Genomic DNA, 14,172 nt, shown 5'->3' on the forward strand with positions numbered 1-14,172 from the left:
CAGTATAATAAACTATTCCAACAACCTGTGTATTTATTTCATTAAAAGACTTTGTAATAATGTGTGTGTGTGTTTCATACTATTGGATTAATAATGGATAGGTGTCATAATTGACGCCTCTCCACTATTAACCCCTCTGTGACCTTAGACGTACTATCCCGTCGAGGTGCCCTGGGCTTATCTGACCCTGGACGGGATAGTACGTCATAGCCGATCGGCCGCGCTCACGGGGGGAGCGCGGCCGGGTGTCAGCTGCTTATCGCAGCTGACATCCGGCACTATGTGCCAGGAGCGGTCACGGACCGCCCCCGGCACATTAACCCCTGGCACACCGCGATCAAAGATGATCGCGATGTGCCGGCGGTGCAGGGAAGCACCGCGCAGGGAGGGGGCTCCCTGCGGGCTTCCCTGAGACCCCCGAAGCAACGCGATGTGATCGCGTTGCTGCGAGGGTCTCACCTCCCTCCCTGCTCCCTCCAGCCCCGGATCCAAGATGGCCGCGGATCCGGGTCCTGCAGGGAGGGAGGTGGCTTCACAGAGCCTGCTTAGAGCAGGCACTGTGAAGGCTGCAGCGCTGCATGTCAGATCAGTGATCTGACAGAGTGCTGTGCAAACTGTCAGATCACTGATCTGTGATGTCCCCCCCTGGGACAAAGTAAAAAAGTAAAAAAAAAATTTTCCAAATGTGTAAAAAAAATAAAAAAAAATATTCCAAAATAATGAAAAAAAAAAAAATATATTATTCCCATAAATACATTTCTTCATCTAAATAAAAAAAAAAACCAATAAAAGTACACATATTTAGTATCGCCGCGTCCGTAACGACCCGACCTATAAAACTGTCCCACTAGTTAACCCCTTCAGTAAACACCGTAAGAAAAAAAAAAAAACGAGGCAAAAAACAACGCTTTATTATCATACCGCCGAACAAAAAGTGGAATAACACGCGATCAAAAGGACAGATATAAATAACCATGGTACCGCTGAAAGCGTCATATTGTCCCGCAAAAAAAGAGCCGCCATACAGCATCATCAGCAAAAAAATAAAAAAGTTATAGTCCTGAGAATAAAGCGATGCAAAAATAATTATTTTTTCTGTAAAATAGTTTTTATCGTATAAAAGCACCAAACCATGAAAAAATGATATAAATGAGGTATCGCTGTAATCGTACTGACCCGAAGAATAAAACTGATTTATCAATTTTACCAAACGCGGAACGGTATAAACGCCTCCCCCAATAGAAATTCATGAATAGCTGGCTTTTGGTCATTCTTCCTCACAAAAATCGGAATAAAAAGCGATAAAAAAATGTCACGTGCCCAAAAATGTTTTCAATAAAAACGTCAACTCGTCCCGCAAAAAACAAGACCTCACATGACTCTGTGGACCAAAATATGGAAAAATTATAGCTCTCAAAATGTGGTATTGCAAAAAATATTTTTTGCAATAAAAAGGGTCTTTCAGTGTGTGACGGCTGCCAATCATAAAAATCCGCTAAAAAACTCGCTATAAAAGTAAATCAAACCCCCCTTCATCACCCCCTTAGTTAGGGAAAAATAAAAAAAAATGTATTTATTTCCATTTTCCCATTAGGGCTAGGGTTAGGGCTAGGGTTAGGGTTAGGGCTAGGGTTAGGGTTAGGGCTAGGGTTAGGGCTAGGGTTAGGGCTAGGGTTAGGGCTAGGGCTAGGGTTAGGGCTAGGGTTAGGGCTAGGGTTAGGGCTAGGGCTAGGGTTAGGGTTAGGGTTGGGGCTACAGTTAGGGTTGGGGCTAAAGTTAGGGTTAGGGTTTAGATTACATTTACAGTTGGGAATAGGGTTGGGATTAGGGTTAGGGGTGTGTCAGGGTTAGAGGTGTGGTTAGGGTTACCGTTGGAATTAGGGTTAGGGGTGTGTTTAGATTAGGGTTTCAGTTATAATTGGGGGGTTTCCACTGTTTCGGCACATCAGGGGCTCTCCAAACACGACATGGCGTCCGATCTCAATTCCAGCCAATTCTGCGTTGAAAAAGTAAAACAGTGCTCCTTCCCTTCCGAGCTCTCCTGTGTGCCCAAACAGGGGTTTACCCCAACATATGGGGTATCAGCGTACTCAGGACAAATTGGACAACAACTTTTGTGGACCAATTTCTCCTGTTACCCTTGGGAAAATACAAAACTGGGGGCTAAAAAATAATTTTTGTGGGAAAACAAAAAGATTTTTTATTTTCACGGCTCTGCGTTATAAACTGTAGTGAAACACTTGGGGGTTCAAAGTTCTCACAACACATCTAGATAAGTTCATTGAGGGGTCTAGTTTCCAATATGGGGTCACTTGTGGGGGGGTTCTACTGTTTAGGTACATTAGGGGCTCTGCAAACGCAATGTGACGCCTGCAGACCAATCCATCTAAGTCTGCATTCCAAATGATGCTCCTTCCCTTCCGAGCCCTCCCATGCGCCCAAACGGTGGTTCCCCCCCACATATCGGGTATCAGCGTACTCAGGACAAATTGGACAACAACATTTAGGGTCCAATTTCTCCTGCTAACCTTGGAAAAATACAAAACTGGGGGCTAAAATATAATTTTTGTGGAAAAAAAAATATTTTTTATTTGCATGGCTCTGCTTTATAAACTGTAGTGAAATACTTGGGGGTTCAAACCTCTCACAACACATCAAGATGAGTTCCTTAGGGGGTCTACTTTCCAAAATGGTGTCACTTGTGGGGGGTTTCTACTGTTTAGGTACATTAGGGGCTCTGCAAACGCAATGTGACGCCTGCAGACCATTCCATCTAAGTCTGCATTCCAAATGGCGCTCCTTCCCTTCCGAACCCTCCCATGCGCCCAAACGGTGGTTCCCCCCCACATATGGTGTATCAGCGTACTCAGGACAAATTGGACAACAACATTTAGGGTCCAATTTCTCCTGCTAACCTTGGAAAAATACAAAACTGGGGGCTAAAATATAATTTTTTGTGGAAAAAAAAATATTTTTTATTTGCATGGCTCTGCGTTATAAACTGTAGTGAAATACTTGGGGGTTCAAAGCTCTCACAACACATCAAGATGAGTTCCTTAGGGGGTCTACTTTCCAAAATGGTGTCACTTGTGGGGGGTTTCTACTGTTTAGGTACATTAGGGGCTCTGCAAACGCAATGTGACGCCTGCAGACCATTCCATCTAAGTCTGCATTCCAAATGGCGCTCCTTCCCTTCCGAACCCTCCCATGCGCCCAAACGGTGGTTCCCCCCCACATATGGGGTATCAGCGTACTCAGGACAAATTGGACAACAACTTTTGGGGTCCAATTTCTCCTGTTACCCTAGGGAAAATACAAAACTGGGGGCTAAAAAATAATTTTTGTGGGAAAAAAATTTTGTTTTATTTTTATGGCTCTGCATTATAAACTTCTGTGAAGCCCTTGGTGGGTCAAAGTGCTCACCACACATCCAGATAAGTTCCTTAGGGGGTCTACTTTCCAAAATGGTGTCACTTGTGGGGGGTTTCAATGTTTAGGCACATCAGTGGCTCTCCAAACGCAACATGGCGTCCCATCTCAATTCCTGTCAATTTTGCATTGAAAAGTCAAACGGCGCTCCTTCCCTTCCGAGCTCTCCCATGCGCCCAAACAGTGGTTTACTGCCACATATGGGGTATCAGCGTACTCGGGACAAATTGGACAACAACTTTTGAGGTCCAATTTCTTCTCTTACCCTTGGAAAAATAAAAAATTGGGGGCAAAAATATAATTTTTGTGAAAAAATATGATTTTTTATTTTTACGGTTCTGCATTATAAACTTCTGTGAAGCACTTGGTGGGTCAAAGTGCTCACCACACCTCTAGATAAGTTCCTTAGGGGGTCTACTTTCCAAAATGGTGTCACTTGTGGGGGGTTTCAATGTTTAGGCACATCAGTGGCTCTCCAAACGCAACATGGCGTCCCATCTCAATTTCTGTCAATTTTGCATTGAAAAGTCAAACTGCGCTCCTTCCCTTCCGAGCTCTCCCATGCGCCCAAACAGTGGTTTACTGCCACATATGGGGTATCAGCGTACTCAGGACAAATTGGACAACAACTTTTGAGGTCCAATTTCTTCTCTTACCCTTGGAAAAATAAAAAATTGGGGGCAAAAATATAATTTTTGTGAAAAAATATGATTTTTTATTTTTACGGTTCTGCATTATAAACTTCTGTGAAGCACTTGGTGGGTCAAAGTGCTCACCACACATCCAGATAAGTTCCTTAGGGGGTCTACTTTCCAAAATGGTGTCACTTGTGGGGGGTTTCAATGTTTAGGCACATCAGTGGCTCTCCAAACGCAACATGGCGTCCCATCTCAATTCCTGTCAATTTTGCATTGAAAAGTCAAATAGCGCTCCTTCCCTTCCGAGCTCTCCCATGCGCCCAAACAGTGGTTTACTGCCACATATGGGGTATCAGCGTACTCAGGACAAATTGGACAACAACTTTTTGGGTCCAATTTCTCCTGTTACCCTTGGTAAAATAAAACAAATTGGAGCTGAAGTAAATTTTTTGTGTAAAAAAGTTAAATGTTCATTTTTATTTAAACATTCCAAAAATTCCTATTAAACACCTGAAGGGTTAATAAACTTCTTGAATGTGGTTTTGAGCACCTTGAGGGGTGTAGTTTTTAGAATGGTGTCACCCTTGGGCATTTTCTATCATATAGACCCCTCAAAATGACTTCAAATGAGACGTGGTCCCTAAAAAAAAATGGTGTTGTAAAAATGAGAAATTGCTGGTCAACTTTTAACCCTTATAACTCCCTAACAAAAAAAAAAATTGGTTCCAAAATTATGCTGATGTAAAGGAGACATGTGGGAAATGTTACTTATTAAGTATTTTGTGTGACATATCTCTGTGATTTAATTGCATAAAAATTCAAAGTTTGAAAATTGCGAAATTTTCAAAATTTTCGCCAAATTTCCGTTTTTTTCACAAATAAACGCAGGTACTATCAAAGAAATTTTACCACTATCATGAAGTACAATATGTCATGAGAAAACAATGTCAGAATCACTGGGATCTGTTGAAGCGTTTCGGAGTTATAACCTCATAAAGGGACAGTGGTCAGAATTGTAAAAATTGGCCTGGTCATTAACGTGCAAACCACCCTTGGGGGTAAAGGGGTTAATCTGGCGTAATGTCACCTTACAATAGCGAGGTGACATTAACCCTTCATTACCCCATATCCCACCGCTACATGGGAATGGGAAGAGAGTGGCCAAGTGCCAGAATAAGCGCATCTTCCAGATGTGCCTTTTCTGGGTGGCTGGGGGCAGATGTTTTTAGCCGGGGGGGGGGGGGGGGGCAATAACCATGGACCATCTCCAGGCTATTAATATCTGCCCTAAGTCACTGGCTTTACCATTCTGGTGGAGAAAATTGCGCGGGAGCCCACGCCAATTTTTTCCGCAATTTAGCCCTTTAAATTAATAGCTAGTGCGCCCAAATTTTGCACATACACACTGCTAACATTAGTAGTGTGGAATATGCAAAAAAAAGGGATATGAGATGGTTTACTGTATGTAAACCATGTCTCATATCATGTCGGGTTTGGGAGGGAGATAGCAAAAGCTGGCAATTGAATTACCAGCTTTTATGCTATCTAGCGCTGGATGGGGTCTATGGGGGCCAGAAAAATACGGATTACACAAGGACCAGCAGTGTGACTTGCGAGAAATACGCAGCGGTGTTCTATAAAGAAAAGCCGGTAATTCAGTGCGGTGTACAATAGAATAGCTAAAATGAATGTCTACACATAGTATAGTGTGTATAAGTATATAAGGGGACAATACAAATATCTCGCTGAGGATCTGTTTATACCAAGGAAGGTGACGGGCACAAGGGGGCATTCTTTGCGTCTGGAGGAGAGAAGGTTTTTCCACCAACATAGAAGAGGATTCTTTACTGTTAGGGCAGTGAGAATCTGGAATTGCTTGCCTGAGGAGGTGGTGATGGCGAACTCAGTCGAGGGGTTCAAGAGAGGCCTGGATGTCTTCCTGGAGCAGAACAATATTGTATCATACAATTATTAGGTTCTGTAGAAGGATGTAGATCTGGGGATTTATTATGATGGAATATAGGCTGAACTGGATGGACAAATGTCTTTTTTCGGCCTTACTATGTTACTATGTTACTATGTATAGGGGTATATATATATATATATATATATATATATATATATATATATATATATATGTCAGTGAGACACATATATGTATATATATATACATATATGTGTCTCACTGACATATATATATATATATATATATACCCCTATACTATGTGTAGACATTTATTTTAGCTATTCTATTGTAACCTGTCAGTGTGATTTTACTGTACACCGCACTGAATTACCGGCTTTTCTTTATAGAACACCGCTGCGTATTTCTCGCAAGTCACACTGCTGGTCCTTGTGTAATCCGTATTTTTCTGGCCCCCATAGACTTTCATTGGCGTATTTTTTGCGCAATACGGTGACAAACGCAGCATGCTGCGATTTTCTACGGCCGTAGAACACCTTATAATACGGATCAGTAAAATACGGCTGATAGGAGCTGGGGCATAGAGAAGCATTGTACCGTATGCAATCCGTATTTTCAGCACCTCTCTTACGTCTGTAAAACACGGTAGTGTGACGCCGGTCTAATACACCAGGCACAAACATCTAAACTCCTTCCTCTTAAACAAGAGGAGAGTGAACAAAGGCAAATAGATCATCCGGGTAATTTGGTATATACCATAAAAAATAATAACTAAATCATAAGTATTTTAATACCCAGGAGAGATAAATGCCATGGACCTGTACCAAGACCAGTTGTCAAATACATGAAACTAAAAGGGGAGAGGAAAGCATCCAAACGACAACCTGAGGTCTATTTAAATAAAATTGCTTTATAGTGGAAGTGCAAGGAAGCGGTGGGAGCCGCAATCATCTAAAATTTAAGAAGGGCACGGTGAACCATGAATGCCATATGTATAAGATCTTAAATGTTGTACATTATGCATAACAGTGATAGATGTATCAAAATAGTACTGCATCCAAGATGCAGACACTTATTGTATACAATACACCAAAGAGTTCATGACACGAAATACGATACATCACCTAAAGTGCAGGCAAGTACAGGCAGACAGAGGGTCCCCATGCCCACCCCAAAGAGCATTTTGGAACACCTTCGTCAGGGAGCACCATGCCCTTCTTAAATTTTAGATGATTGTTTGTGGCTCCCACCGCTTCCTTGCACTTCCACAATAAACAATTTTATTTAAATAGACCTCAGGTTGTCGTTTGGATGCTTTCCTCCCCCCTTTTCCTTCCTCTTAAAGCAACATCACTCTTGTTTAAAATATACACCCCAATACAAACAAAAGCTGCAGGAGTTCACGGTCCACCCATCCCCAAGTCATGTCCACCTCCATCTAGTCTCCGGTGGTTTCTATATGCTTAGTTGAATGTAATGCATATACTTGTTGTACTTTGGTTTCACTTTCTCTCTGGTAAAAGGTCCTTCAGACTTCCTTTTATGCTGCAAAAAAGAATGCTGTCTTAAGAAGCTGATGCATGTACCTCACGTTGTGAAGATAAAAGTTGAATTACCCCATATAATCTACTCTAAGTTTCTTCTGCGACCAAACCATGCAACATATTTTACAATTCTTGTAACATTTCTAAACCTGTTTACACAATAATATTCATCACTCCCAATCCCTAACAATCCAGCATTTTAGAAAGATAGTCCTAAAAGAGTAAACGGTGAATAAGTTCTTCAGGAAAACGGCACGCTCCACTTTTTGATTCTTCGCAGTTAGATAAGTTTAATTGTCAAAGTAACAATGGTTATCAGACCAGAGAGATTCACCGATTAATGTGACATTTTGGCCCTTTGCACCCTGATGGTGAAAAATGATAAAGAGCGCCATCTATGCGTCATTCCTAGCCACCTTTCCACTAAAGTGTACCATACCACCTTCCTTGGCCAGAGGCCCGGCATTATCTGAACACAGGAGTCACAGCACAGAGAGTAACCTTTAACTTTTTCAAATTCAGTGAGGCCAAGTTCACAAGATCGTATTTTTGGTCATAGAGCTGTCCGTGAAAAAACAGACAGCATAAGGACAATACTCAGACCATCAGAGGATCGCAGCACAGCTGCGGAGGAGACAGAGAAAGTAATTTCTCCATCTCCTCTGCTGCCGGCGTCAGCGGGAATCGCACTGCACTCGGGTGAGATCAGAGTGCAGTGTGATGTTCCACACGAACCCATAGACTTATATGTGTGTGTGCGATCTGATTCACAAATGCAATTGCTGCATGCTGAGATTGTTTCCATAAGCCAAATCGGCATGAGAAAATAATTGCTGATGTGAGCTACCCCATAGAGAAACATTGGAGTGATCGGGGCGATTTTTTTTATCGGATTACACGCGTCCGATTACATTGCATGTGGGGATGAGCCCTAAGTGTTATTATTTTCCTGAGGGGAAACACAGGGATTCAGTAGCGGTTATCTGAGTAGTGGACAATCCCTGTAAGCGGCTCTGCCGTACTTTCAGCACTTTCATAATGCAATTAACCTGCAGATTAACCATATATCTGGAAGTTACGGTAATAGCATTATCGGACCTGACACGTTCCCTTTAACATAGAAAGCTGTGTTTAGTCTTGCTAATTTTTAATAAACGGATTGCATACGGTCTGAGTTTTCCGGACATACGCTGATATCAACTTAGCTTGACAGTGGGATCTAGGCTCAGGAAGGGCCGTAACGTCACAATATAACACAATATGCGGTGAATCTCTACACAGTGAAGAATTAAGAATTGAAGAGAGCTGAATCCTTGAAGGACAAGAATAGTCTTATTCCAGATCCATGTAAAAATGAATCTGAGGTAGGAAATGATCATCCAGGAACACAATGGGAAATCTTTTTTTTTTTTCATTGTGATCAAACTTTGGAGATAATTAGAAAAAATAACTGGAAAGACTAGGAACCTTCTCTGATCCTTGGGGAGCCTGGGAGACACTGAACCATGCTATCTGGCTAAATTCTTTGTCAGAGCCTGCAAACAGCACAGCCACAATGCACGATGCCAGACACCATTCTATACAGCCTCCCTAGTCTCATGCCCACAGTGGGTTATGTAATTCCTAGCAGGCAGCCTGCCATCCTAGCAGCAGGGAACATGTTCCATCCACAGGTAAACACAAGGCTACCTGCAGGGGGGGCTGCTGTCTCCTCCTCTCTTCTCATGGCTACAGTGTGGAGGAGGCAGAGACAAGCAGCAGACAGCCCAGGAGCTCAGAGCTTCCAACCTGTGGATAGTGTCTCCCTGTACAGAGCATGGCACTCCTCCAGTCTGACACATCCCTATGACAGGGCATTGCTCCTGTGCTGTGCCCAGTGCTCCTGTGCAGGGTTAGTGCCTAAGGTCTATTCTGGGAGTCAGCCACAATTGGCTACTATAGAGGAGCCCTCTGTTTCCTCCCCTGGCCAGGGTGCTGAGCTCACAGCATGGGTGACAGTGGAGCACCAGGGTCCTCTGATGGAGTGATGGAGCTGTCTATAGGTTCCTTCTGACTTCTGTCCTCAATCTGAAGATTTGCAACTTGAGTCATTCTCCGCTATGGCAAGGAATACAGCTCTCTACTTCAGACTGGTGGAGGGGAAGAACCTGCCTGCTAAGGATGTGTAAGTCTTTCTGTTTCCCCTCTTGGGTCATTCCTTTGGGAGCTGCTCATGTTCACCCCATTCATGAAATGAATGTATAGAGCACCATGCAGATGGCTGCAAGTGATATGTGACACCTGAAGGGTTTTACCTTATGGCTGAGCGTGTTTGTACTGGGAGTAGTAACCTGGCACACACTGGGAAATGCACCTGGCCGCCCTCCATCTCACCATGGACTGTTCATTTTACATGGAGCAGAATGTAGAAATGTGTTTACCGAAGCCCCAGTCCGGGTCATTGGCACAGAGACCTGCATTCTTGAAAAAGCAAAGTCTAATCTGACTGCATCTAGCAAAACTAGGTCAGAAATGATATACCTGTGATGGTACAGGGTGTCCAAAGTATCCCGCTATCTACCTGTCTATCCCAAAAACCTGAGTATACTAGTGTGATTACTACAGGTCTATGGAATTAATGTTATTTACCGCTTCGTAAATTAGGATAAGGCCAGTTACACACATTCGTGACACACAAGACACCCAGCCTGACTGACAGGTGTCCCAACCAGAGCTAACTCCATCATACCTGCCTATAAGGCCACGTTCACACCCTCAGTATTTGGTCAGTATTTTACCTCAGTATTTGTAAGCCAAACCCAGGAGTGTGTGATAAATGCAGAAGTGGTGACATGTTTCTATTATACTTTTCCTCGGATTGTTTCGCTCCTGATTTTGCCGTACAAATACTGAGGTAAAATACTGACCAAATACTGAGGGTGTGAATGTCATAGTGGTCAGGCCGGGTCTGCTGATGGAAGAACGGACGTGTTTCATGGAGGTGTGAAACTGGCCTAAATCTAAAAAAAAAAATGGCACCATAGGTCATGGAATGCCTCTTGGTCTGCAAGTTGAGACTGTTATAAATAAAGCACGTGGGCCCTTCATTAAAGGAGTTTTCCATTTAATCTAACATTTTCAAGTTTTGTAACAGAAACAATCCAATACCAGACTGTCACCAGATTTCATAACACAAACGTCATACAATATTAATTAGATGTCCGAGACCTGATAGGGCTGTTGTGCTTACTTTGAAAATTCATGGCGTAATCAATGTATAAACCTTCGAGAACTTTTTCACTAAATAAACACTGTAAGTCCCACCAGCGCATCTCATCTGATGTGAGAGAATCGGATGAGATATGCCAACGACTCGGCTCCTGCTCTGCTGCGAGCGTGAGGCGAGGGTCAGTGCTCCGATGCTCTAACATGAGAGGAGCGCAGCAAAGTAATTTCTCCATCTCCTCTGCTGCCGGCGTCTGCGGGTATCACACTGCATTCGGGTGAAATCTGAGCGCAGTGCGACGTTTCCCAAGCACTCATAGACTTATATGTGTGCGTGCTATCTGAATTTGGCAGGCAGTCGATTTTTTTTCTTGTCCGATCGCAATACATAGTAACATAGTAACATAGTTAGTAAGGCCGAAAAAAGACATTTGTCCATCCAGTTCAGCCTATATTCCATCATAATAAATCCCCAGATCTACGTCCTTCTACAGAACCTAATAATTGTATGATACAATATTGTTCTGCTCCAGGAAGACATCCAGGCCTCTCTTGAACCCCTCGACTGAGTTCGCCATCACCACCTATCACCAATACGGTTGGAGCAGGCGAAAAAATGCCACTGAGAACAGAAGCATAGGATTAAATTGTCACGAACGCAATCCGATTTTTAATCGAAAGTGGGAGCGATCCCTAAGAATCTGATCTCAGAAAATTCTCACTTTTATATAAGGTTGAGCAATTTTGCACAGCCCTTCACAGCACAGCCACAGACACATATTTTCAGCAGGTGTTGGAGATCTATGTAATAACGTATGTAGTTTGTAGTGTGAATTCTAGCACTGGCGATCCACTGCAGGTGGTCTGGGGGTCCGCCGCTGGTCTTTGCTTGCAGTCTGTCGTTGATAATGTCCTGATGTGCGGCTGCTACTGCTGATCCCTGAAATGTGCGGTCACGTTCTACACTCACTGGCACAATACTCAGCAATTGTCCTGATGCCAGTAGGATGGTACATGACCTCTAAGCCCACTGTTTGGCTGCAGCAATCATGTGCATCCTTGGCACTTAATCATTGGGAGACGGGAGTACTTGAACATCTGCGTCCGATCGGTGGGGCATTTAAAGGGAACCTGTCACCTGAATTTGGCGGGACTGGTTTTGGGTCATATGGGCGGAGTTTTTGGGTGTTTGACTCACCCTTTCCTTACCCGCTGGCTGCATGCTGGCTGCAATATTGGATTGAAGTTCATTCTCTGTCCTCCATAGTACACGCCTGCACAAGGCAAGATTGCTTTGTGCAGGCGTGTACTATGGAGGACAGAGAATGAACTTCAATCCAATATTGCAGCCAGCATGCAGCCAGCGGGTAAGGAAAGGGTGAATCAAACACCTGAAAACTCCGCCCATATGACCCAAAACCAGTCCCGCCAAATTCAGGTGACAGAGTCCCTTTAAGTGGTGAATAGTGTTTTTTTCATATTTCTTTATGACATTTGCTGCTCTATTTTTGTCATGAATTGGAGATTGTGTGTATAATGAAGCCACCATTACGTTCAGGACATTGGGGGGATTTCTGTTCTCTGGTAACTCTTTTGTCAGTTGTGAAAAGACCACTTTAGAATACAGGTATACCATAGACAAGTGACTGTGGAAAATGTCAATGAATCATCCCACAATCAGCAAATATAGCCAATAGCAATGTATACTCTAAAGGTACTTTCACACATAACGATTTCGTTAACGATATCGTTGCTTTTTGTGACGTAGCAACGAAATCGTTATGCGTGACAGCGACCAACGATCAGGCCCCTGCTGGGAGATCGTTGGTCGCTGGGAATGATCAGGACCTTTTTTTGGTCACCTGCTGTCATCGCTGAATCGGCGTGTATGACGCCGATCCAGCGATGTGTTCACTGGTAACCAGGGTAAATATCGGGTTACTAAGCGCAGGGCCGCACTTAGTAACCCGATATTTACCCTGGTTACCATTCTAAAAGTTAAAAAAAAAAGTACATACTCACATTCCGATGTCTGTCACGTGCCCCGGCGTCAGCTTCCCGCACTTGACTGTGTCAGCGCCGGCCGGCCGTAAAGCAGAGCACAGCAGTGACGTCACCGCTCTGCTTTACGGCCGGTGCTTACACAGTGCAGGGAAGCTGACGGCGGGGGACGTGACAGACATCGGAATGTGAGTATGTACTGTTTTTTTTTTTACTTTTACAATGGTAACCAGGGTAAATATCGGGTTACTAAGCGCGGCCCTGCACTTAGTAACCCGATGTTATCCTGGTTACCCGGGGACTTCGGCATCGTTGAAGACAGTTTCAACGATGCCGAAGTTGTTCCCCTGATCATTGGTCGCTGGAGAGAGCTGTCTGTGTGACAGCTCCCCAGTGACCATACAACGACTTGCCAACGATCACGGCCAGGGCGTATCGCTGGTCGTGATCGTTGGTAAATCGTTTAGTGTAACGGTACCTTTAGGTTCCCTGAGAGAGCATTATATGGTAATTGTAATCTTGTGAAGGAGAAAGGTGCAGACAAGCCTTTTTCCTACTATGCTGTAAACTTGTACCTATAATCCGATATAAAACCATCTGTTGTCGATTTATTCACTGTACATATACAGTCATCAATTAAATTGTTACATCAGAAAGGAAAAGTCATTGAATTATGGAAATCACAGGTTAGACATGTTAGTGATATGCAAAAGATGAAAAAATTGAAACAAAATTTTCAAAACATCTCAATTAGGGATGAGCGAAAAGCTTCGGATAAGAGCTTATCCCATCAACCCTAACCTCGATCTATTCTACACCAATTATGATCGATACATACAGAAATGCTCGCATCTACACAATTTAGCATGCTGTCAATGAGGTTATTAATGGTTGTCTGAGGAATGTTTTGTCACGCTGAATTAGCTTGGGCACGCAAATCAGGGCTGCCACTAGAAATTTCAGGGCCCCATACTGGCAAAATTTCCGGGGCCCCCTTGAGACTCCGCCCAGGCTCCACCCCAGCCTCGCCTCCACGCTCCACCCCTCAAACTGTCCACAGTCCCACCACTCTTTCTTGTAAAAACTCCACTTCTCACCTATCACACATTAACAGTTCCCATCACCAGATCACACATATAGCCGTCAGCTTTTGTTTTGGCCAAAAGATTTTTTAAGCCACCAAAATGACAAGGTAGACACTTTTGGCCGGGCCCTACTCTAGTCTAACCTATTAAACATTTGTTAAAATATGCAATACAATTTAGGTATATTTTTATTTATTTTTCAATTTTTAAAATGACCTATAATACCACATACAAGGAACAAAAACCACAGCACCATGACCAGACACCATATCACCACAGTGACCTATAATACTATCTTCAAGGCACAAATACCGCCACACCATGACCAGATGACATATTACCACCAC

The 14,172-nt window shown here is 43.4% G+C and overlaps 1 protein-coding gene across 4 annotated transcripts in view; it reads left to right on the forward strand.

Moving 5' to 3' along the window:
* The first annotated feature begins 9,270 nt into the window (after positions 1-9,270).
* The window catches only part of RASAL1 (RAS protein activator like 1), a 210,858-nt gene continuing 205,956 nt past the window's right edge, over positions 9,271-14,172 (forward strand). For all 4 annotated transcript variants that reach the window (XM_069759909.1, XM_069759894.1, XM_069759900.1 and 1 more), the window contains exon 1: positions 9,271-9,699. In XM_069759909.1, the coding sequence (XP_069616010.1) occupies positions 9,635-9,699 (65 nt within the window). In that variant the 5' untranslated portion in view covers positions 9,271-9,634. The remainder of the gene's footprint in view (positions 9,700-14,172) is intronic.

The sequence above is a fragment of the Ranitomeya imitator genome, chromosome 1 (assembly GCF_032444005.1).
Source record: "Ranitomeya imitator isolate aRanImi1 chromosome 1, aRanImi1.pri, whole genome shotgun sequence".
Lineage (NCBI taxonomy): Eukaryota > Metazoa > Chordata > Amphibia > Anura > Dendrobatidae > Ranitomeya > Ranitomeya imitator.